Source organism: Sminthopsis crassicaudata, chromosome 4 (genome assembly GCF_048593235.1).
Source record: "Sminthopsis crassicaudata isolate SCR6 chromosome 4, ASM4859323v1, whole genome shotgun sequence".
Lineage (NCBI taxonomy): Eukaryota > Metazoa > Chordata > Mammalia > Dasyuromorphia > Dasyuridae > Sminthopsis > Sminthopsis crassicaudata.
In genome coordinates, this window is record NC_133620.1 from 300,709,458 (window position 1) to 300,734,369 (window position 24,912).

Below are 24,912 nucleotides of genomic sequence, written 5' to 3' on the forward strand. Positions count from 1 at the left end.
TCACAACAAATCTTAGTGGGAATACTTTTTAGCCTATCTCTATTACATACAATGCTTAGTAATGGTTTTAGATAGATGCTGCTTGTTTTTTCAAGAAAAATTCCATTTATTCCTTTTCTCTAATATTTTTAGTAGAAATGGGTGTTGTGTTTTGTCAAAAAGCTTTTTTTTCTAAATCTATAGAGATTATATGAATTACATTAGTTTTTTTTATTGATATAATCAATTATGCCAATAATTTTCCTAATGTTGAACCAGCCTTGCATTCATGGTATAAATCCCACTTGGTCATAACGTATTATAATGGTGATAAATTTGCTAATTTTTTTTAATTGCTAATATTTATTTAAAATTTCTGCATCAATATTCAGAGATTGGTCTTTAATTTTCTGTTTTGGCTCTTCTTGATTTGGATATACCCTTTATTTTCTGTCATGAAAGGAACTTGGCAGGACACCTTCCAAAAAATATAACCTAAAAGACTGTAACTTCATAACAAATAGACTCAAAAATAATGAAAGAATATAAGTTCTGAAAGGAATTGTGAAAAAAAAAATAGCTGAGAACAAAGTTAGTAAATCTTATCCAATTAATAGACTCTCTGAAAATCAAAATAGACCAGACAAAAAGTAGTGATTTCATGAGTCAAGAGATATCAGTGGGAGTAGCTAGTGGGTGTAGTGAATACAATATCAGCTCTGAAGTTAGGACCTGAATTCAAAATCTGGCCTCAGACATTTAACACTTCCTGGCTGTGGGGCCTTGGGCAAGAGGAGGAGGAGGAGGAGGAGGAGGAGGAAAAGAAGAAATATTAGAACAAAATACGAAGAATGGGAAAATACAAAGTGATAATTTAAGAATCATGAGATTCATCAGGAACCAGATGAGGTACATAATATACAGAAAAAAGCAAATAAGTATTGTACTGGGCTGACACTCTAAATCAGACAAGAGAGCACTTATATAAGGCTATCTATTCAATGTGAGATAATGGTTCTATTGGCATATATTTGGATGATGGCTATCCTCACCAATGGTGCTTGCTGAATGTTTGGTAGTGAGATAATCTTAGACAAGAACTGGAGGGCAGAAGGAAAGAAGTCGGAGTTGCTTGGTGGCAGGACAAGGAGGAGTGAGGCTGGAGACTCTGGATTCCAGAATCAAGGATACATCTTTGGCAAGCCCTGTGACAACTTGCCTGCTTCCTTCACTTCTCTCCCTAAAGACCAAGGATGTCGATTTATCCTGACTCTGGATAATCCTGAGGCCTTCCAGGGAGCTAGCCTGTACTTTATATTTAGCCCTTCAACATGGCACTACAGACTCTAATTTCAGGGAAGAAGTACCTATGACCAGGAAATAGGGTGAGTGTTAAAATCCGCAAACAGGGAACCCTTTCAAGGGCTAAACTAGTAACTTTCATTTTCTAGCTAAAATGGGGTAGATATTAGGAAAATATTCTCCCCAAACTCATTCCCCACTCCCACCCTGAGGGAGGTCTTATATAAATCACACTTAAACTAATAAAGAGGCAAAATTTCCTTGTAATTTGGGTTTGGTGGACTCTTGGAAACATTAGAATGCACGTCCCCTTGGTTCTTCAAGGAAAAAGAAATAGAGGCAAGTAATTGGAAACTAGTAGGAGATGAACTATGTGAATATTACAATGATAAAGGTCCTGATTCAATGTCTAAGAAAACATTCTATATATGTACAACATAATACAATTGGCCTTAAAAATCCCACAAGTTCTAGAAAAAAGAAAAGCTCTAAGGAGAACAGTCAAATAAATGAAGCCTTAAAGAAAGAGGAAGAGAAGGGGGATAGTACTGATAAAATAGCAGAAAGGGATGGGGAACTTAAATGGTATGGTGATTCTCACTCTCACAGCCCAGCTTCACTTTCACCTACAACTCAACAGGCTCTTGACCCTCCCCCATCAACTTCACCTTCCTGGGTGGAGGGAGGAAGAGTGGGAGGGGCAGTGATATCACTAGCACCTCCCCACCAGCTACTACCCTCTCCCCATGAATACATTGCAAAACTCACTACTTAAAGCCAAAGAGAAAGGGCAGAATACAGCTGATTTCAGAATAGATTTTTATCCTGTGATTGAACAGCTTAACTCTTCAGGTCAAGAAAGAAGATACACACCTTCTAATCTAGAAATTATCAAAGATATGAAAAAGCTGGCACTCTTTACCGGTCTACATGATCTTATGTTAAGATCTTATTACAGAATTTGGCTTATGAAATTTTAACCCCTACTGACTGGAAATCTATAGCAAGGACATGTTTAGAACCTGGACAAAACTTGTTGTGGCTTTCTGAATATAGTGAACTCTGTAGGATACAAGCCCAACGAAATAGGCAACCTGGAGTTAATACACCAATCATTTGTGACCAACTAACAGGTGTAGGTCCTTATGCAGACACTTCAGCATAGATTAATTACCCTATAGCAGCATATGAGCAAACTGCTTCTGCTGCTATCAAAGCATGGGGCACCCTTCCAGGAAAGCAAAATAGAGGGGAAGTCTTCACAAAAATAGAGCAAGGTCCAAATGAACCCTTTGCTGATTTTTTGTGGGATGTCTGCAGACAGCTGTCATATGAACTACTGGTGAAAATGAAGCAATAGAAATTATAAAACAACTTGCTAAAGAAAATGCTAATGAGGTTTGTAGAATTAAATTAGGACTACACAAGGATGCTCCTTTAGAGTAGATCATAAGATGCTGTGTCACAGTGGATACAAATACCTTTTATAGCCAGGCTAGGATGCAGACTTCCCAAGATCCAAATTTAGGAAGACAGGATCCCTTTTGGCAAAGAATTTCCAGAGAGACTCATCAATGCTTTCAATGAGGTAAACTAGGGCATTTGAAAACTCAATGTTGGCATAGAGACAGAGTGAAAAAACAAGGTGGGAGAACAAGACCCAAAACCCCATGTCCAAAATGCAAAAGAGGCTTCCATTGGGCATCAGAATGTAGATTGATTCAGGGAAATGGGATGAGGAGCTCAGTCCCAGGGCCCAAGGCAAAAAATATTTGGGGCAAAAATATTTGGGGCATGATGGCAGCCGATGTTGTACCTAGAGAGTCTTTAGAAGTTCAGTACCCAGACATGACCAATCAGCCAAGAAGCAATTTAATGGAAGAAAGGGATTACATAATCAATCAACCAGGAAGCAACCTGATGAGAGAAAGGGATTACAATTGGGGAGAACCGAGTTGTATGCAGCTGGGACAACTGAGATGCCCCCTGGAAAGGTGAAATCTGTTCCTCTCCAACCTATGGATCCCTTGCCTCCAGGCACAGTAGGCTTGACCATTTCACTTCTTGAGAGTACTTACAAAACAGTGTCCATACATACTAATGTGGGAAACTTAGGAATGTGTAGATAATATCCCAGTCACTAGTACAGATAGACAATATGTGACTTATCAACCAGGAGAAGTAGTAGCATCAAGTTTACTGATATAGACTCCTAATAGGCAATCTGGTGATAATTGCCCAGATTCTGACTCCAAACAACAGAAGCCAGGAATATTCTAGACAGCAGCTGTTACAGCTGACCAACCTATGTTCACTATCTAAATAAATGCTATACCATTAGAAGGATTGGTAGACACAAGTGCAATCATTAAAGGTGCCAGCTGGCCCTGTCACTGGCTAAAGATTAAGGCAGACACCTATATGTCTGGTGTAGGAGCATTAATAGCAGATGAAATTAGTGCTACCCCTTTGAGATGAACATTTGAACATGAAACAGGAATTTTTACTCCTTTTATACTTGAAAAAATCCCCGTCAATCTGTGGGGAAGAGACATCTTACAACAGTTAGAATTACAGATGAGTACTTTTTTTTTTTTTAGGTAGGGCTGCTGTTGAAGGCCTACCAACACTCTCACCTGTCCCTATTCAATGGAAAACTGATATACATCAGTGGCCCTTAGCTAGTGATAATATTCAGGCCTTAGTAGCTACAGTACAGGAGCAACTTGACCAAGGACACTTACAACCTTCTCTAAGTCCTTGGAATTCCCCCCCTTGTTGTAAGAAAGAAATCTGAAAAATGGAGGATGCTGACTGATTTAAGAAAAGTAAATGAACAGATGGAAATATGCAGCCTGGACTTCCATCTCCCATTCAATTGCCTAGAGAATGGCCTCTTTGAGTAATAGATTGTTTCTATTCTATCTCTCTAGGATATGAAAGGATTTGTCTTTTCAGTGCCCGGTGTTAACTTAGCTGAGCTTTATAAAAGATATGAATGGACAGTTTTGCCACAGGGAATGAAAAATAGCACTACTATGTGTCAAATGTATGTTGTTATTGTTCTTATTCTAGTAAGAAAAGCATTTCCAAAAGTTATGTTGGAGTAAATTTTAGAAGCATGTCTACAAAAGATCACAGAAACACTAAGGAACTACAAATTGAGCTCCAGAAAAAAATTCAAAGAAATACTCCTTTTCAATATTTAGGATATGAAGTATACCCTAAGGTACTAACAGTACAAATACTTTCCTTAAGAGCAGAGAAGCTAAACACCTTAAATGAATTTCAGAAATTGATAGGCGATATCCAACGGATGAGTCCAATGTTAGGCCTGATTACCTATCAATTGCAACCATTATATGATATTTTAAGAGGAGACAGTGCTTTAAACTCACCACACCAGCTTACAAAAGAAGTTCAAGAGGCTTTGAGAGAAGTTGAACTGGCTTTATCCAACGTGGTTGAAAGAGTTACTCAGAAACCCTTGGAAATATTAGATTTTGCTACAAAAGAGGCACCCACAGCAGTCCTTCATCAAAGAAACAGCATGATGAAGTGGGTGAACCTCCCAGCACGACCAGAACAAAGCCTTACTCCTTACCCGTCCTTAAGGCTAGAATTTTATTAAAGGCCATTAAGTGAGTAGTACAATTATCTAGGACAATATCTGACAAGATATACAGCTTTTATACCAATGCACATATTGATGTATGTTGTGAAACCATCCCAGAATGGCAAATTTTATTGGCCATACCTCTAAATTTTACACACGGGTCTCCATTAAAGATAAACTGGCTATTATATAATTGGCAATGCATTTTTGAAGAAAAGGTTTCTAAGGTTCCTCTTAAAGGACCAATTATCTTTACAGATGCATCCAAACATGACATTTGTGCTGTATACTTTCATGACTTAACAATAGTCAGGACTCTTTTTCAGTCCACTCAGCAGAATGAATTGTATGAAATTATGCTAACTCTTACTTATTATCCAGGAGATGTAAATATATTATCTGATTCGGCCTATTCAGTAGGTGTGGTACAAAGAATTGCCACAGCCCAAATAAAATTTGTAGCCTCTAACATATATCAGCTCTTTAAGGAACTTCAAGAGCAAGTGCGAAAGCATCCAGGTTAAGATTTCTATCTTGCATGTCCACTCTCATAGTGGACTTCCAGATCCTAGTTTTGATGGTAATTCAAAGGCCTTCTAACCATGTTGGCCAATACTCCTTTATCTCAGGAGAAGAGCCAAGGGATAGATAAAATTGATCTTCCTGACACTTCAATACATTCTCCACTCACTCATGAACTAAAATAATTTTCTTAAAAAATAAGACAGAATGAGGCAGCTAGGTGGTGTAGTGGATAAAGCTTTAGTCAAGAAGAGCTGAGTTCAAATTTAGTCTCAGACACTTAACACTTCCTAGCTGTGTGATTCTGAGCAAGTCACTTAACCCCAACTGCCTGGGGCTGGGGTGGGGGTGGGGGGAAATGACTGATCATATTGACCCAATTCAACAAACAATGGCTTCCTATTTATCTCTAGGATCAAATATCAAATCCTCTACCATTAAAAGCTTTTAGGCTGTTTTACACACATATATTGTATCTAGGATATACTGTAACACGTTTAACATGTATGGGATTGCCTGTCATCTAGGGGAGGGGGTAGAGGGAGGGAGGGGAAAATTCGGAAAAGAAGTGAGTACAAGGGATAATGTTGTAAAAAAAAAAAAAATTACCCATGCATATGTACTGTCAAAAAAGTTATAATTATAAAATTTTTTTAAAAATGGAAAAAAAAAAAAGAGATCTTAGGCTGATTTCAGAAAATCGAAAAAAGATCCACATGTACTGATGCTGAGTGTAGTAAGTAGAACCAGGAGAACATTGTACACAGTAACAACAGTATTATATGATGATCAACTGTGATAGACTTATCTCTTCTTAAAAAGGTGGGTGGGTATTCAAGACAATCCCAATAGATTTGGGATGGAAAATGCCAATAGCATCCAGAGAGAACTATAGAGACTGAATGTGGACCTTTTTGTTAGTTTTTTTCTCTCTTTTTTTCCCCCCCTTTTGGTCTGATTTCTCTTGTACAACATGACAAATATGGAAATATGTTTAAAAGAATTGCACATATTTAACTTATATCATATTGCTTGTTGTGGGGAGGGGAGAGATATGGAAGAGAGGGAGAAAAATTTAGTACATAGAGTTTTACAAAAACTACATGTGTTTGGAAAAACAAAATACTGGAAAAAAAAAAAAAACATTAAGAGCTCTTTATAATCTGATCCCTTCTAATCTTTCCAGTCTTCTTACCTTTTACTCCCCTCCATTTACCAAAACTGGTCTATTTGCTATGTTTCTCCAAAATAACACTCCATCTTCATCTGCTGACATTTCTTCTCACTGGCTGTTCTCACAAGTAAGTCTCCTTCCTTACTCTGTCTCTAAGATTTCTATGTTTCCTTCAGAACCCATTTCAAATCTTACCTTCTTCTAGTCTTTCCAAGTTGATAGTGCTTTTTCCTCTGAGATTACTTTCCATGTCATTTCTCACATACATAAAAAATGCTTAATCAGTCATGTCCTGGAAGTCCTATCTGGAATACCTATGACTAAGGCTAAGGCTCTGTTCAGAGAACCTAGGTTTAACTCACAGTTATGCTGCTTAAACTTTGAGCATATCACTGAAACTTCCTAAGCCTCAATTTTTTCATCTGTAAAATGAAAGGGTTGCACTAGATGCTGCTAAGTTCCTTTTCAGTTCCAAATCAATGATTCTATGATTTCTAGATGTCAATATAAAATAAAGGTTGCCTCTCAAAACTGTTAAATCCAAAAAGAAATGAAAAAGAACTGTATGGCAAAATGATTAATTATATTTATTCTCTAAAAGTTAAATTAAGTTTTTAGAACTAAGTAATTTAAATATGCATATATTTAATGCAATCTTCAATAAATAATTTGCAAAGGAAAATAACACTAAAAAGCTTATTCCCTAATTCTGATTCTGTTTGTCTTTGTTCTCTGTAATTCCAATATATTACAAAATTAAACTTATTCTCAATGGCCAGAGATAGTAAAAAAAAAAAAAAGAAAGAAAGAAAGAAAGAAAAAGATGAGATTAGATACACTGGCAGCAAAGGAATTTTCATGGAAAATTTCAAAGTATATTTTACTCAGATAATCAAAAATGCTTATTAAGCACAGTGAGGATACAAAACCAAAAATGAAACATTCCCTACTCTCTCTTTTTTTTTTTTTTCCATTCCCTACTCTCAAAGAGCTTATATATCCTACTAGGAGAATAGTACATAAAGCAAATAAAAAATAATTTCAAGAGAGAGAGAATGAAGCTTTTGTAAAGTTCATTTACAAGGCTACCTATCTGCAAGAGCAGCTATTTAGATCTTCAGTTCTCTTTGCTGTACAATTTATCACTGAGGTTCTCCAGAAAGAAATAACTGTTAAAATCACAGAACTTTAGAGCTGGAGTAGTTTTATAGCTTTCTAATTCCAATTTCAATTCTCTGATTTTACAGAATAAGAAATTGAGATCCAAAGGAGAAAGTAATTTACCTTAAAGTAAATTAATCTCAGTCTTCTAACTCAAAGTTTAGGGCACTTTCAACTAAATTAAGTTTATTTCAATGCCAAATCTTGGCTTTGTCTCCAGCTCTTACACTTCCCTTAGATTCAAAGTAGTAACGATAATAATAAACACATATATCTCTTTTCAAAATTTACAAAGCACTTTCTTCACAACAAGTCTCTGAAGTGGGTACTAATAGATATTACCATCCTCATTTTTTTCAGTGAGGTAGATTTGCCCAAGGACAAGCAAAAGGGTCAGAGCCAGAATTTAAACTCTGGGATTTGAATTCAGAAGACTTCCAAAGGATACGACCTCGGGCAAGTAACAATCGGAGCCTCAGTTTCTTTTGAAGAATGGGAATTATAGCTATTTCACAGGATTATCTGCGGTACCTCCCAGGATTTATGTGAGATTCTACAGAGAATCTTAGTAAAGCATTTTGTAAACTCTAAAGTCCTATCTATGTTAATTAGGTTTTTTTTTTTGTTTTTGTTTTTGTTTTTGTTTTTTTTGGTTGGGTTTTTTGGGGGGTTTTTTGTTTGTTTGTTTTTTAAATACACAACACATTACCCTTCTCTTCTCTCCGGTCAACCTTCTCCCCCCTCTCCCCCTCCCCCCCAGGCCAGATAAAGTTTCATCCCCCTAGTCCTCGAATTTGGAAACACACCCCTAGTTACTTTAAATTCAGGCCTGCCCAATCACGCTTATCTAGACAGATAAGGACTAAAGGAAACTCAATTATAAAGAAGATGTAAAATAGGAAAAAAAAAAAAAATCAGTTCTGAAATAGAACAGAAGAAAATCATATAATCCTGTTCTAATAGTAGCGCCAATTATCTTTAAAAGAAAAAGTAGAGATTGGGGAACAATTAAATAACTACATTCCATGGAGTGCCGTCCTGCAAGGTGCGCGCCGGACCAGCGTCAGCCTAGTTCTACCCACCTTGAATTCCACCGAGAGGTGTGGAGTGTAGTCCCGAGTCCAGAGGGCCCGCACCAGCCCCGCCAGCTGCTCCGTGACCTCCGCTCGTCCAGGCCGGGCCCGGTAACGTCCCAGGGCCAAGAACTCGGCCAGCAAGTCTGTGTTGCTGAGACACTGCAGCACCGCGTTCATGAAGCAGGTGTTACCATGGTTCTTCAAGCCCTGCGTGCCGGGGGGGCGCCCCTTGTCTCTGGGAAGAGGCTGGGGAAGGAGCGTGTCCCCAGCCTCCCAGGAGACCTCTTTGGCTGGCCAGGTGTAGTCTGCAAAGACCTTAACGCTGCTGCCCGGATCGGGATCGTTCTGCTCCGCGCCAGGCTGGGTGCCAGATGGGGAGCCCCTGGAGCGGGAGAGTACACCCAGAACTCGCAGAAAACTTCCCAAAAGACGGCGAAAGGAGCGGCGGCGACGGGGAGGAGAGGGTGAGCCCCCACGTGCCTGGACATAGGCCGCCGCGGCTGTTCCCGGGTCAGTCATTGCTCATATCGCCCCCAGCTTCCCCCACCTTCTCCTAGTTTCTTCCCCCAGCTTCTTCTGGCTTCCCTGCAGTGTACTCAGCAAACCCGCACCAGGGCGGGGCAGCTTTAGACCAGAGAGTTGCTAGCCTAGTGGCTGGTCTCTCCCTTGGTCCGGAGATAAAAGTCGTCTACTACCTGTGGGGCAGGTGAGTTCGGGGCGGAGCCAACCGGGGAGGAGCCAAGTAGCCTCCTCCCTGCCTCAAGAATCTGATTGGGAAGAGGGAGAAAAGGACTTCTGAAAGTGTGCAGTGATTGGGTCAAGTGATGTTGTGAAAGCCCAGTTTGCCCTCCGCCACTTTTCTCATAAATAAAACAAGATCTGCTCTGGGTTTCTAGAGGGTAAAGGAAGTAACAGACATTGATCTGTGGAAAACGCTGGTTGTGTGTAAGCAAAATGAAACGAGTTATAAGCTTAATTCATCTCTTTTCCCTATTTAATTCACAAAGGTACTAAGATGTTTATTTCTTAAAACAACTTTGTGTCTCATAGATTTTAATCCGTTCTTCATGTCTTTTTTTTTTTTAATTCACGATCTGGTTTTCAAGTCCTTTGTTTAATTGTGGCTTTTTTCTATGAACTTTTCTAACTTTAGTTCGGTTATTTAATTTCATTGTGGAATGAAAATTTATCTTCTAGATCACCTTTCCAACCGAGATGCTCTTAACAAGATTATTATAAAAACCTTATAATGAATCTTGCTATCTGATAACTTCTTCCCAGACTGCCACACAGCTGCCAAAGAATATTAAGATGGGTGGACAAGTGGTTAGAATGCTGAACCTAAAGTGAAAACAAGTTCAAATTCCGTCTTGGTCACTTACTAGTTAAGTCAACAAGTATTGTCTAGCATGTTTCTATTACTATGCTAAGTATTATGAATAAAAAATAAATTTAAAAATTTTAATTTAAAAATTTTTTTAAAAGGCAAAAAATCTTAGCTCTCAAAAGCCTCAAAGTCCCATGCAAATAAGTAAATACAAAAGTAATATCCAGGATAAATTAGAGATAACCAACAGAGGTAAAGCACTAGAATTGAAGATTAGCAAAGATTGCCTATAGAAATATTAGCTGAGACTTGAAAGAAGCCAGAGAAGATCAAAGGCAGAGATAAGAGAAGAGAATTTCAGGCATGAAGAATAGCTGGTCAAAATGCTTGGAGTAGAGAGAGGGTCTTATACAAGAACAGCAAGGATGCCAGTTTAGTTGCAGAAGACATATAAATGTGTAGTGTCTAAGAGCAGAGACTAAATTGGAAGGAGCTAGGTTATAAAGGGCTTTAAAACCCAGAGGATTTTAATTTGATCCTGAAAGCTAATAGGAAACTCTGAACACATCACATGGCCAGACTTTCACTTTAGAAAAATCACATTGGCCACTGATGAACCAGATTGAGGAAAGATTGCAAGAAATGCAATCAAAAAATTGTTTCAATAAGTTAGGTTAAAATTGACCAGAGTGAGAATTGAGGATGATAATCAAGTTGGGAATTTAGGTCACTGGTAGAATGGGATGACACTAAACAATAACTAGGGGGAGGAAATAAGAATTCCATTTTTAATTTGTCTGTGGGAACATGTAGTCATATAAATATGAAACAGGAATTTAGGGGTGATATTGGGGCATGATAAATAGATCTGAGAATTCCCACAGAATTGAATCCATGGGAACTGATGAGATGACCAAGCAAAATATAGGACACCGGCATAGGCCCTTGGGAGACACTCATTAGTGGCCGAATCATGGATAAAGACCCAGCAAAGGAAACTGAAAAGGTATAGTGTGACACAGAGGAAAATTAACAATCCCAAGGCTACAGAGAAGTCAAAACAAATGAGTATTAACAGGCCATGATAATTAGCAATTAGATGATTTAAGTTGAATGGTGGAACGCAAAAAGCCAGACCACAGAGAAGAGATAGAAGTGGAGAGATTGGTTATGGATGACCTTATGGATTTTAGTTATTAAAAAAAACAAAGGATGACAAATGAGATAAAAGAATGAAAATTGGGGAAATACATATTTGTAGACAGCTAATAGGCAGAGATTGATTGAATATTAGAGAATAGGGATTCTTGTATTTGCTGTTCTTAAATGACAATGCTTGTTTCCAATCCCTACTTTTTATCCCTACTCACAAAGCAGTTTTGGTGGGAAAAAAGAGGCTCCATCAAGTAATATTAAAAATATCTGAGACAGGTTGACTTGAATTTACTTATTTTTGGAAGCCACAGTAGAATTTTTGATGGTTCTTAAAACTTCAGTTTCAAATATCAATGCAATTTATTAAACTTGCTTTGTTAACTACTTACATGTTTCGGTTAATTGGTACTTTTTTTTTTTTTTTAAACATTTGTTAATCTTTGTAAAGTATAAATCTATCCATGTCACCATTCTCCTATTCAACAACCACAATGATCCCCTATTATCTCCAATGTGAAATAAAAATAAATAAAACCTTTCCCATGGTTATTATACCTTACTTCCCACTTTGTGTACTCCCTCTTCTGATTCTGTGCATTTTTACATGTGTCCCCAACTCTAATTCCCCTTAATGCTTCTCTTTGTTGATCATCTAAAATTTATATATATATATATATATATAAATAGCACATTTCATGGCACATAGATGACACTTAATGCCTATTCGCCTTGATTTGAATCAAAGGCAGAATGGTATAATAGATAGCCTCAGATTCAAGACAACTTGGATTCAATTTCCCTGGGTTCAATTCTCTAATGGTCTGGTTCTATGATTTTGGGTAAACCTCCTAAATTTTCCGTTCTCTCAGTAACTCATTATAAATTGTAGAATAGGTGCAAAGCTGTGTTGAGAGGAATCTCAACAATGAAATCATAAATCTAATTGAAAATTTGTGCTTTGGGATTTTTTTTAACTTTACTGTCAACTGTCAATTTCTAAAAATTCATAGAATCCTCCCTTGTAACAAGGAAATTAAAACCAAAACTAATCAACACATCCACCATGTCTGAAAATATCTAATTTATTCTGGACCAATATCTACCATCCCTCTAATAAGAGAAGGAAAATATGTTTTAGTCTTTTGCAGTCAAGACTGATCATTTCATTGAATTCTGATGTCCTTTCATGTTACTTTCTTTTTACATTATTGCAGTCAGTGATATGGTGAAACCCTGAAACTGTTCTTGACTATATATATTTTTCTTGGTTCTGGTTACTTTACTTTGTAGCTGTTCAAATAAATCTCCCCAGTGTTCTGTGTTTTGTGTTCCTCATATTTGTTACATGTAGTACAATAATCCATTAAATTCATATGCCATAATTCATTTTAGTTTGAAGAGCCATTTTTATTCCATTTTTTGCTATAAAAAGCACTATGCTTATTCATCTATATCTATATAATATATATATATGTACATATATATATACATTTTTATCTTAGATATCTACTTATATATACATATATACACACACATGTAGACATACATATACAATTCTGTTCATCTTTGCTCTCAGGATATACAATATATGTATGTGTATGTGTGTGTATTTGTGTAGCAGTAATAGTTGTTGTAATAGGTCATCATATCAAGGTATGATTGAATAGTTTTATTTCTCTCCCACTTTTTAGTATAGTAAAAAATGGTTTCTGCTCTCTTTATTTTGCCAAATGAATTTTATTGTTTTGTTTAGTTTATAAAGAAACTAAGACACTAGCTTGAGTTAACATATCTTGTACATTAAGTTGTATTGTAATTTTTATATTATTGGCTTGCCCCAACCATATATATTTTTCTCCAGTTATTTATTCCCTATTGTTCTGTAAAGAATGGTTTATATTTGTATTTGTAATAGTCCTGTGTTATAGTTGTTTAACTTTGGATATTTCATGAATTTTATAGTTATTTTGAGTAGAATTTTATTTTTATTTGGACTTGCTGGGTTTTATAAGCATTATTAAAAATTAGAATTATTATTATTAGAAATTAGAAAGTAGTATTAGTAGAAAGAATGATTATTTTTAAAATTTATTTTGTATATTTTATATGTGGGATTGAAGTTATTTCAAAGAATATTGTCATTAATTCTCAACTACTCAAGAGTATCCAGAAGAAATAATTTTCCCTTATACTTGTTCTTTCAATGTTTGTGTCTTGTCTTTAGTGAGCATTTCTCAGACTATACAGACTATATCAAGCAGTAATGGAAAATTCGACTTGGTTTTTGCCTTGTTCTTTTTAAGAAAATTTATCATGCTAGTTGGTGCAGTGGATAGAGTACCAAACTTTTAGTCAGGAAGAGACATCTTCCTTAGTTCAAATCTGCCTCAGACACTTACTAGTTATATGAAAGCTGGAAATCCTGTTTACCTTAGTGCCTTATCTATAAAAAGGAGCTGGAGAAGGAAATGTCAAGTCACTCTATTATCTTTGCCAAGAAAAACCTAAATGGGGTCATAAAGATTCAGCTATGACTAAAATGATTGAACATGTTTCTCTATTGCAACTTATTCTAGTTCTTTATTTTACATGCCTTTAATCATAACAAATATTTTATTCTTTTGGCTTTAAAAACGAGTGCTATATTTTGAAGTAATTTTCTGCATTTCAATTATATATTTGTATTGTCAATGTTAGTTTTCCTAATGTTAGATCATCCCTGAATATTCTAAAATGATCAGAGAGAATAATTTTAATATATTGCTGTAGACAATTAATTTGCCAATAATTTGATATTTTATACCAATATTCATTAGTAATATTGAATTATGTCTTTCTTTCTCTAGTTTGAATTATCAGGATCATATTTGTCTCAGAAGGAGTCTGTTAACTTGTCTTCTTTCCATATTTGTTGAAAGTATTTAGATAGCTTAGAGCCTCAGGAAAAAAGAAAGAAAGAAAGAAAGAAAGAAAGAAAGAAAGAAAGAAAGAAAGAAAGAAAGAAAGAAAGAAAGAAAGAAAGAAAGAAAGAAAGAAAGAAAGAAAGAAAGAAAGAAAGAAAGAAAAGAAAGAAAGAAAGAAAGAAAGAAAGAAAGAAAGAAGAAAGAAAGAAAGAAAGAAAGAAAGAAAGAAAGAAAGAAAGAAAGAAAGAAAGAAAGAAAGAAAGAAAGGAAGGAAGGAAGGAAGGAAGGAAGGAAGGAAGGAAGGAAGGAAGGAAGGAAGGAAGGAAGGAAGGAAGGAAGGAAGGAAGGAAGGAAGGAAGGAAGGAAGGAAGGAAGGAAGGAAGAAGGAAGAAAGAAAGAAAGAAAGAAAGAAAGAAAGAAAGAAGAAAGAAAGAAAGAAAGAAAGAAAGAAAGAAAGAAAGAAAGAAAGAAAGAAAGAAAGAAAGAAAGATTTGACCAGAAGGGCTCCAGAAAAATGTGAAACAAAAAGATGGATAAAGATGAAGACATGTTGCATACACTGGCAGAGTTGATCATTTTATGGGCTGATTTTTGTTTAATTTGTTTTGTTACAAGGCAGGATTATATATATTCAAAATTCAGTGGAGGTGGTGGTAGTAATGGTAATGTGGTATTGGAAGAAGACTATTAACAAGTTTAACACAGCAATAAAAACATTTTAAAACAAAAAAATTTAAATTAGATCTTCTGAAGTAAAAATAGAAAAATAAATAGAACATAAAGTGGAAAATATGACCCAAATAGTAAACTCTGCAAAATGGAAGCAAACAATTCAATGATTCCATCAACAAGAAATATTATAACAGAGCCCAAAGTCTGAAAAATTAGGACATGTAGTTTTTTCTGTTTAAAAAAAAATTTTTTGACTTGGAAAACAAGTTAAAGAGACTCATCAGCTTCATTGAAAACCATGAACAAACAAAAAACTTGAATACTCTTATTCCTAGAAATCCTAAAAAAAACCCTGCCATACAGAACATTTCAGATGCTGGGAGAAGAGAGGAATCAGAAGTATGTGATATACTCCAACTGATTATAAAACTCAGTTCATTGTGTCCTAACTTAAAGAAGAAGTCAAATAAATCTTTTTCTTCATCCCTATAAGGGGTCATTGGTTTCATAGGTTTCAGAACCAAAAGGACTTGAGAAACGCAACATCCTCAGTTTTTTACTTTAGAAAATATTTTACTGATATCTGTCTTCTTCACATCAAGTAGTTTCTTACTTCCATCTTCAAATCCCTCCACCCATTTTACAGAGGAGAAAGTAAGATCTAGAAAGAGGAACTAATTTGTCCACAGTCATATGTGTAAATAGCATTTCTAAATTTAAACCTAAGTCTTCTCCCTCCAAATTCATTACTTTTCCCACCATGGGCACAGAGCTCCCATCACTTAGCTTAGCAATAGCGGGCTTTAGGAAAAGAAAAATATGGAAATTGATGTGTCTTAGGTTTGAAACTCTTGTTACTGAAAGTAAGTGTTTAACTATGCTAGATAAGAGGGTTAGAATTCCACCTTCTATGTAAAATAAACAAACCACATGACCCTGGGCAACTTTCTCTTTTCTAGTGTTTTTTTTTCATCTGTAAAATGGAAATAATTACCTTTGAGAATTGTTGTGAGGATTAAATGAAAGAACATATATAAAGCACATTTTAATATGTCTCATTTTAACATGTCTTATCTTGGGTAAGGTCAATATCAGTCACATAACATACAGCATAGCCTAACACTGGAAAAATCTGATATCATCTCTCTTTTTATTTGGTTATTTGATGGATTGAAATAATATGACTCACTGAAATTTCATGAATTTCTGCTTTGCTTAATCACATCTGCAATAGCATCTAAGGTGATTGACTATTGATATATTGGACTAAGGCCAAATCTCACTTTCTGCCAGCAAGGACAATAAAGGAATTGATTAGTTTGCACATCATTGCTGATTATAACAATTAGGACTCGCTCTTGTCTCCTTTGAGGGTCATTCTTCCATGAGGTTTAGGGATGAAATAAATCAGTGGAGCCCATAAAACATTTATAATGGGTGGTTTGCTATTTGTTCTCTTAGAGTTTGGATTTCCAGTAGGAATACAACTGCAGCATCTAGATTTTGGCTTGTCTTGTGATCATTTTTTCCCCTTAGTCTCAACTTTTGATTGACAACTTCCTTTAAAAAAGTAAGAGTTGCCAGAGATACTCAAAGTTAAATGGCTGGTCTAGAGTTATATAACCAATATGTCAGAGATGAGACTTAGACCCAGATCTGATTCTAACACTGACCTGTCTAGAATAATACACTACTTCTCCCATCTGAGACCTAAAGCAAAACACTTTTATCCAACTAACTAGCACACAGAAACTGGTAAGCCTAAGTCTTCAAAATTTCTAACTATACAAACTGTGCAGCGTTTGGGTATATTTCTTTTCATGAAACTGTTGAAAACAATTTGAAAAGATAAGTGATAGAAATGTTGAATCAGAATTGAATTGTGCCCTAAGGGAACTCAATCTGAAGTTCTTCAGTTGGTTTAATGTTGGTATTCCACTAACTTGACTTAATTGATCAATGACTAGATTTAGATTCATCATCATGTATTTTTCTAAAATAATATATATTTTTAAAAACCTTCCAGTATTATGGACATGTGAATTAATAATAATGTGGTTTTGGAAATTTACCAAATGTTTTCCTAATCTTATCAGCTTGATGTATAAATATTATCATCCCATTTTACAGATAAAGAAATGGAGGATTACAGAGTTTAAGTAACTTTCTAAATGTTATATATGTATGTAAGATCCATTATTTGCAAATAAGTCTTTTAATTCCAAATCCATGTAGATTTTTTATTTTTTGCCTTCCTTATAAGAATATGTCCACATTCATCACCATTACCACTGTTGATAAAAAATTGTTGCTTACATATATATGGATTCCTAATTATTTGGTCCACAACAGAAAAAGCTGAACTCCACTACCTTCAAACAAATTACATTTCTAGTTTTTAATTGAATTGGTATGATGGCTGAGATAAAATTGAATGACATTTTCCCTTTGTAAATTACATCATTGTAAATTACATTGATTTCATCTATCAATGAACTTTTGTTAAGCATCAACTATGTGCCAGGCATTGTACTAAGTAGCTTAGGGGAAACAGCCAAAAGATAGTCCCCACATTCAAAACACTTCAAATCTGCTGAGGACTTTCTCCTGTTTGATATTCTAAAGGCATCACTATCATGGCCATCAGTTCCATTTGGTATACATTTAGAAATGTTATAATAAATAAACCTTAAGAAATGTTTATAGGGCTTCCTATGAATAGAAGTTCCTCCCCACAGAAGCTTACACATTTACAATAATTTCCAATAATATCAAGAGTATGATCTTTGCATTCATGAAAAATAAAAGTAGCTTTCACAATTTGGGCAGTGGATCCTATTAGAATATATTTTAAAATACATCATGAAAAGTGCACGTAAAGGATAGTGGGGAACTCTGTCAATTACTAGTCTGTGATAGGTGAGCCTCAATTTCATTCTGTGTAAAATTAGGTAACAGCTGAACTTCTTGTCAGTTGAAAAGTATATAATTGCATCCTAACTTGTACTCACATTGACATAACACTTAAAACTTTGGAGAGGACTTTCCTCATAACTTTGTGAGTTAAGTATCCTCTTTTATAGAGGAAGAAATATAACCTCAGAGAGGTTGTATCTTGCTTATAATCTCAAAGCTAAGTAAAAATCCAAGGAGGGATTCAAAATTAAGTCTTCATATGCCATGTTCAGCATTCTTTCTCCTATAACACAGTACTTATCACATTTCTGTACATATCCCAGTTCTAAGTCAGAGGTTTCTAGACTTGTGTTATGGATCTCTTTGGGAATCTGTTAAACCTATGGATGTCTTCCCAGAATAATATTTTTAAATGCACAAAATGAAACACACATGATTGTATTCATATTGAAATAAAAGATATATAATTTTTTCATTATTCAAGTTTTCAACACTTCCCCCCCCCTAAAATCTATCCATAAGCTCTTTGGGGATCTGTGGAATCTTTATTAAGAACTTCTGATCTGGGTTATTAACTTATTGGGGGTAAAACTTGTGTGTTTTCCCCCTCACCCAAAAGCATAATGTCTTGCTAATACATATTTTTTGCATTGAACTGAAAAAAATGACTTAAGGAAAAAGATGCATTGGTGGCAAGCTGTAAATTAATACAAAAAAGTTTGAAAAAAAGGCAGTGTAACTTGGAGTTCTATGACATGCCTATCTTGATCCTGCCATTCCTAAAATCCATTCAATTCAACAAATAATTTTTTTTTCCTTTTCTTTTCTTTAGTTTTTTTTCCCTGAGGCTGGGGTTAAGTGACTTGCCCAGGGTCACACAGCTAGGAAGTGTTAAGTATCTGAGGCCATAGTTGAACTCAGGTCCTCCTGAATTCAGGGCTGGTGCTCTATCCACTGTGCCACTTAGCTGCCCCAACAAATAATTATTAAGCATCTACTGTGTGGAGGCTAGGTTCTGGAGTTACAGAGATAAAATGACTTTTTTCAAGGAGCTTACATAATTTTGTGGAAGAGTTTTCAGTATAGGATTGTCTGACAGTTATAAGATTCACCTTATGCCTTCCTAATGATTTTTACTTCCTAGTGGGTAAGTTATGTGAGGAGAATTCTTATCACTTGTAAAAAAATTAGTGTAATTAATATTTAATTAATAGGTAAAGGTCCCTGACAATATATATGTGTATATATCAGAAAAATATTGTTTTTGTTATTCAACAATGGTGAATTTTGATTAGAAATCAAAATCAATATTTTTAAAGAACAATACTTCTAATTGAAGAACAAACCACAAATAATTACTAGGAAAGATATTAGGAATTGCAAAGCTTTAGATGACAGAGGAATTATGAAAGCAATCAATCAATGGGATTTTTATTTGTAACAAAAGTGTAATTATAATATTAATAAAATCTTTAAATTCAAATCAATTTCAATGGAAAAATCTTCTCTTTTCCTGAAGCTTTTTTTAAAATGTAAAACATCCCATGCAACAAAACTTAAAAGTAAATAAGAAAAAAATAGACATATAATCAAATGTCATTTTGACCAAAGAGCAATTATACAAATGTGAGAAATGAGCACAATTTTTTGCTCAAAAGTTTGCTCAAACAAGTTCAGTGGTGAATAGGAGCATGAATAATGTCCTTGAAGGAATCTCTTCATATTAATTCAAGAGGAAAAAGGGAATTTCCATCTCAAAATGGCTCCATCGGCACTTACACTAACAATGTGCTGATTTTTGGGGCTTATCTTCATTCGGATAATGTTGCCACTGTGTCCCACCCCAACGTGCGTCACTTCACCGTCACTATAATTCCACACTTTGACTAAATGGTCATCCCCACCTGAAATGAAGGAACATATACACATGAAACTTAGGGTCTAAAGTGCTTACAAAAAGGGACTTATTTTTTGTTGTTAAACACAAATTGAGGTAAGAAATGAAATCTCTTTTCTATTACAAAACAACATCAGCAGCAAATTAGCACTAACTCAAAGGTAAAAGAACATTTTGGGCACTTTAAATATTCTTCAGTTTATTAATATTCTAAAAAAAATAAATAAATAAAGGTGTGAACATGCTCTTGTTTCCTGATAGGAACTGTTTTCAGACAATGCCTTCTTTTGGAAAACTGATTTTTTAAAAGATGACAAAGTTTTTGGTACATTTGTTCCCTGATAAATTAGATTAAGAAAAATTTATACTTAGGGCCTCAACAGGAAACAAAAAAGTATGAAATAGTTCTATTCCCTCAGTAGGATCACAGATTTAAAACTAAAAGGGAGATCATCTAATTCCTTCTCATTACACAGAGAAAACAGCCTCAAAGAAGTAAGTTGACTTACTCAAGATCACAAAGCTAATCAATAAGCAGAGAATTCAAGCTCAAGTTCTTGAACTCTAAAATTTTTCCATTGTACCACATTGTATTCTGTTAAGGACCAGTTTTTCAGCTCTTTTTTTTTTCTATTGCCCATCAAATAAATGAAAAGCAAGCCTTAGAAAGTCTAAATTTTACTCCACTCTTATCTTGGTACTAATCTTGTTTTCCTGACTTATTTTTCTAATATTTTCTTCCCATGAAATATCTGACAGCTGAATTCTCATTTCTCATGAGAGCTTCATGACTCCAAACTGAATTTGAGTTATCTTCCTCTAGGAGCTGTATATAAAATTCTTCTTCTCCAGACTAACTTATTAATATACTTAAATAAGGACAATTTTGCTTCCTTTTCTTATTCCAACACTAACCTGTGACAAAATGCACTCCTTCTGTTGAAATATCCATTCCATTGATTGAACCAGACAAGGAACCTTCTAACTCTCTAATTATTGTCCCATCAAACACTTCCCAGTAACCAATCTGGAAATCAGAATAGAAGAGTTTAATAAGAATTTGTAGCAATGAATAAACATGTAGTCAGATATACATATCTTATAGAATATATGCTTACAAAATGAAGTACTTATTACTCCTCAAAAAGTGGCACAGGGTAAAAAGATAAAAAAGATTAAGGAAAAATTGCAAAAAAAAAAAAAATTACTTTACATCATTCTTTAATGCTTCAATAGTCTAAGAATCCATGACTTAACTATCATTTCACTATCATTTTATCCTTTAAGAGATTTCATTAGTTGATGTAAACAAATACACACTTCATTACAAACACAAACACTATCAACTATGTAATTTTGAGTCTCTCCAAAGTGGGTTGACCAGCACTTGAAGCCTTTGAGCTCTTCTTTCCCTTTAAGGTTATCTTCATATGAAGGCATTAACTCACTTCCAGTTGATCAATGATGGACAGAGGTGTACACCCAGAGAAGAAACACTGGGAAGTGAATGTAAATTGTTAGCACTAATATCTGTCTGCCCAGGTTGCATGTACTTCGGATTCTAATGTTTAAAGGCCTTTAAAAAGGTGGATGTACACAAATTGGAAGAGCATTTGCAGTAAAGTTAACAAGAGTTAAATAGTTGGGCTTTTTTTCATGTTACATCCTCTTTTTTTCATTTTTCAACCTTTTAAAACATATTTCTCATAAAAACACTTCTTTAAAAATTTATCATGAAAATTGTTTTATTTATTTAATTGAAAGCTCTAAAGAAACTAAAGAACACTGTAAAACTTAGAGAATAGCAATTTAGGAATTGTATACACTTTAAATGAATGGCTAATAATATAAGTACTTCTGAAGATCCAAGGAGGACTAGTGTAAAACTAAGGTTTTACATAGTTTAAAACAGTAGTTCTGTAAGGTCTTTATGCAATTAAATTGATAAACTTTTTATGGACAGTAAAAAAAGAATTGCTTCTCATCTCCTGTCCAATTATCCCTAGTAATGAATTAAAGATGTCTCAATTAATAAACTTTTTTTTTAGAAGTAATGAATTGGGGTAGTTTACGAAGCTATGACTATCTAGTCTTTCTCATTTTGAATTTAGTCATGAAATAATAGCAATAATAATTGGTCTAGCCATATCCTATTAGTACCTTTATGTAATGAATCTTAGCTCTCTAAAGGATCTTGTCTTTTGCAGGTATGGCTACTTACTTTTCTGTCGGTCCCACTGGTGATAATCTGAAACTCTTCTGGATGGTAACAAACACATTGAAATAAGGTGTTGGCCAGAATCATCTGGTTCCTTTTCAGACGCCTGAAAAATAGTTAGCGGTAAAAAAAAAAAAAACCAAAAAAAAAAAAAAAAAAAAAAAAACAACAACAAAAACCTCTGGAATTTACTTGTTCTTCCTCCACTAATTGACTGTGTCAGATTATCTCAGGATTATCTCTTCTAGCTCAAGAAACTCCCAAAATCATAGATTTCAAGATAGAAGACTTTCAAGATCAAATAGTTCAACTTTACTTTTGGGAAAAGTTAGCGGTCCCTTCCAGACTCTCTGCCTCCTCCCTCCCCCCTCCCCTCCCCCCAAAAAAGTTTTAGCGAGTTGTCAAAGACCACATAGGCAATGAGATCAAAGCTAGGATTCCAAGCCTTTGATTTCTATGATCTGAAATAATCAGTTAGGGAAGAAAGTTCTTAACCTATCTCTTAATTAAATAGTCTTTTAAAGAGAAATTAGACTATTAAAGACAGAACTGATCCTCTAGTCTAAACCTCTTATACAGATGGAAAAGTTAAAGATCATAAAAATGAGATGATTTGCACAGTCACAAAAAATTATTAATATCAGGACTAGAATTAGAATTAGAGTCTAGTTATCCAATCTTCCATTTCTTTCTATTGTCCTCAGATGGATGGGGGGAAAAATTGCATCTAATGTAAATATCTTATCCTTTTGACTACTTTTCCAGTTGTTCATAGTAATTATTTCTCTTTCTCCCCAAATGAATATATTTTATAATAATGCTTTTTTTTCTATTTCTTTTATTCAAGATTTTCCTATGGAATCAGTTTTTTTAAATGGACAAAACAACTAATTTCTCTCCTCCAAATTTCTCATTTTCCTGAAAGTCTTTGAGAAAACTAGTATTAACTTCCATAAACTAATAGTGAAAAAAATCCTACTGGACATTTACAGGTCATTTCATAGTGGAATAGTTTTCACAGGCGAATTTTAATAATCCAATCCAAGAATTCTGTGAATTGTTTAAGATCAATTCTTTTGATGTGAATCATCTTTCAATTTGGATTCAATCCTGGAAACATGGACCCTCCTGAACCATAACATTACATTTTTAGGGCACTTGACCATTCCATCATTGATGGATCATTCCATCATCCTCACCATCACAGTGTACGTACACAAGGTCCCAAATAATGCAAGTTCCATCTGTGCTGGCTGTGACACACTCTTCATTATTCTTCTTTACCTTAATACAGGATACTGATGATTTATGCTCCTTTAGCGCTTCCTCCAGTTTCTGGGAGTGAGGGCCTATTTCCCATACTCTCACCTCAAGGGAAAAAAAAAAACATTGAAAAAACCCTACATATACTCAAACTCAAATGTATACAACTCAATGTGATCAGAGAATCATAAGGCCTGGCCCTTCCCACCCCACCAAAGAGACACTTCATTTCTGAGTTACAAATCTCTTCCTCAAAATTGATAAAGGATATATAAGTTTATAAGCTGCCATGGAAGGGAAAAAAGAAAAGAAGGAAGAGAAATATTAAGTATTTCTCTTTACTATATGTCAGGTATTGTGCTAAGTGCTTTACAAATATTATCTAATTTGATCTACATAACAAGCCTGGAAAGTAGATGCAACTATGATCCCCATTTTACACTTGAAGAAAGTGAGGCACGATAAGTAGCTTTCCTGCAATTACATTCTGATTCCACAGGTTAATAAGCTGAAAGAGGAAGGAGCTGAAAAGAGGAGCTGAAAGAGAACTTAGAGACTACTTAATCTGATCCCTCATTTTATGGATGAACAAACTGAGGCTTGATTTTAAGTTTGCTTTTCTGATTGATTTAATGCCTATAATTTTTAATAATTTAAATGATTCTAGACTTCTTTTCTTTCTCACATGTGAAGAAGGAAGAGAAGAAAGAAAGAAAGAAAGAAAGAAAGAAAGAAAGAAAGAAAGAAAGAAAGAAAGAAAGAAAGAAAGAAAGAAAGAAAGAAAGAAAGAAAGAAAGAAAGAAAGAAAGAAAGAAAGAAAGAAAGAAAGAAAGAAAGAAAGAAAGAAAGAAAGAAAGAAAGAAAGGAAGAAAGAAAGAAAGAAAGAGAAAAAAGAGGAGGGAGGGAGGAAGGAAGGAAGGAAGAAGAAAAAAGAGAACAAAGAAGGAAGCTTTTAGCTAGCTAAAAAGCTAGAGCAGCTTTGGAAACTCTTAGGAACTTTAAAGTCTAGAAACTGAGAGCAAAAAGATTTTGAGGCAAAGCTATCTTGATTTATAAAAATCAGATAATGAGAAGACAAATAATAGAAACAAAAAAATGAGAATTTTTCAATTTCCTTTTTTTTTTTTTAAACATCATTCAGGACTATTTCTCCTGAATATGTTTCACTTACTGAAATCTTTCTCCCATTAATATTAACCTCACCTGACTAAAACCTAACTCACAAGTTTTAATGATAGCAATAAGTGACATTCCTAAGATAAGAAACCAAAAGAGAGGAAGAAGGGAATATAACAAAACTTTAAACCCTCCGAAGGGAATTTAGCTTACTTTCCCCCTGTCTCCTACCCTTTGGCTCTTTGTGACATGTAAACTTCTATTTGATCAGCCCAATTTATAGTATTTATAGTAGTAATGTAGCCTCAAAGTAGTTAATAGAGTAAAATTTCACAGACTCTGTGTTTAAATTGAAAAATCAGGGGCAGCTAGGTGGCGCAGTGGATAGAGCACCAGCCCTGAATTCAGGAGGACCGAATTCAAATGTGGCCAGAGACACTTAACACTTCCTAGCTGTGTGACCCTGGGCAAGTCACTTAACCCCAACCTCAGGAAAATAGATAGATAGATAGATAGATAGATAGATAGATAGATAGATAGATAGATAGATAGATAGATTGAAAAATCAGCTTGTTCACCAATTTGTTTTTAGTTTGTTTAATCTTAATGATTTTG

The 24,912-nt window shown here is 34.8% G+C and overlaps 2 protein-coding genes across 3 annotated transcripts in view; both read right to left on the reverse strand.

Annotated features, from left to right (window-relative positions):
• The window catches only part of USP43 (ubiquitin specific peptidase 43), a 110,073-nt gene extending 100,442 nt beyond the window's left edge, over positions 1 to 9,631 (reverse strand). The window contains exon 1 of one of the 2 annotated variants that reach the window (XM_074311932.1): positions 8,837 to 9,631. In XM_074311932.1, coding sequence (XP_074168033.1) covers positions 8,837 to 9,349 — 513 coding nt within the window. In that variant the 5' untranslated portion in view covers positions 9,350 to 9,631. The remainder of the gene's footprint in view (positions 1 to 8,836) is intronic. The other variant, XM_074311933.1, reaches the window with a different exon arrangement.
• A 9,575-nt stretch (positions 9,632 to 19,206) lies between these two features.
• Positions 19,207 to 24,912, reverse strand: part of CFAP52 (cilia and flagella associated protein 52) — a 56,352-nt gene continuing 50,646 nt past the window's right edge. The window contains 4 exon segments of the mRNA XM_074311936.1: positions 19,207 to 19,707; positions 20,616 to 20,727; positions 21,922 to 22,024; positions 23,135 to 23,286. Coding sequence (XP_074168037.1) covers positions 19,532 to 19,707; positions 20,616 to 20,727; positions 21,922 to 22,024; positions 23,135 to 23,286 — 543 coding nt within the window. The 3' untranslated portion in view covers positions 19,207 to 19,531.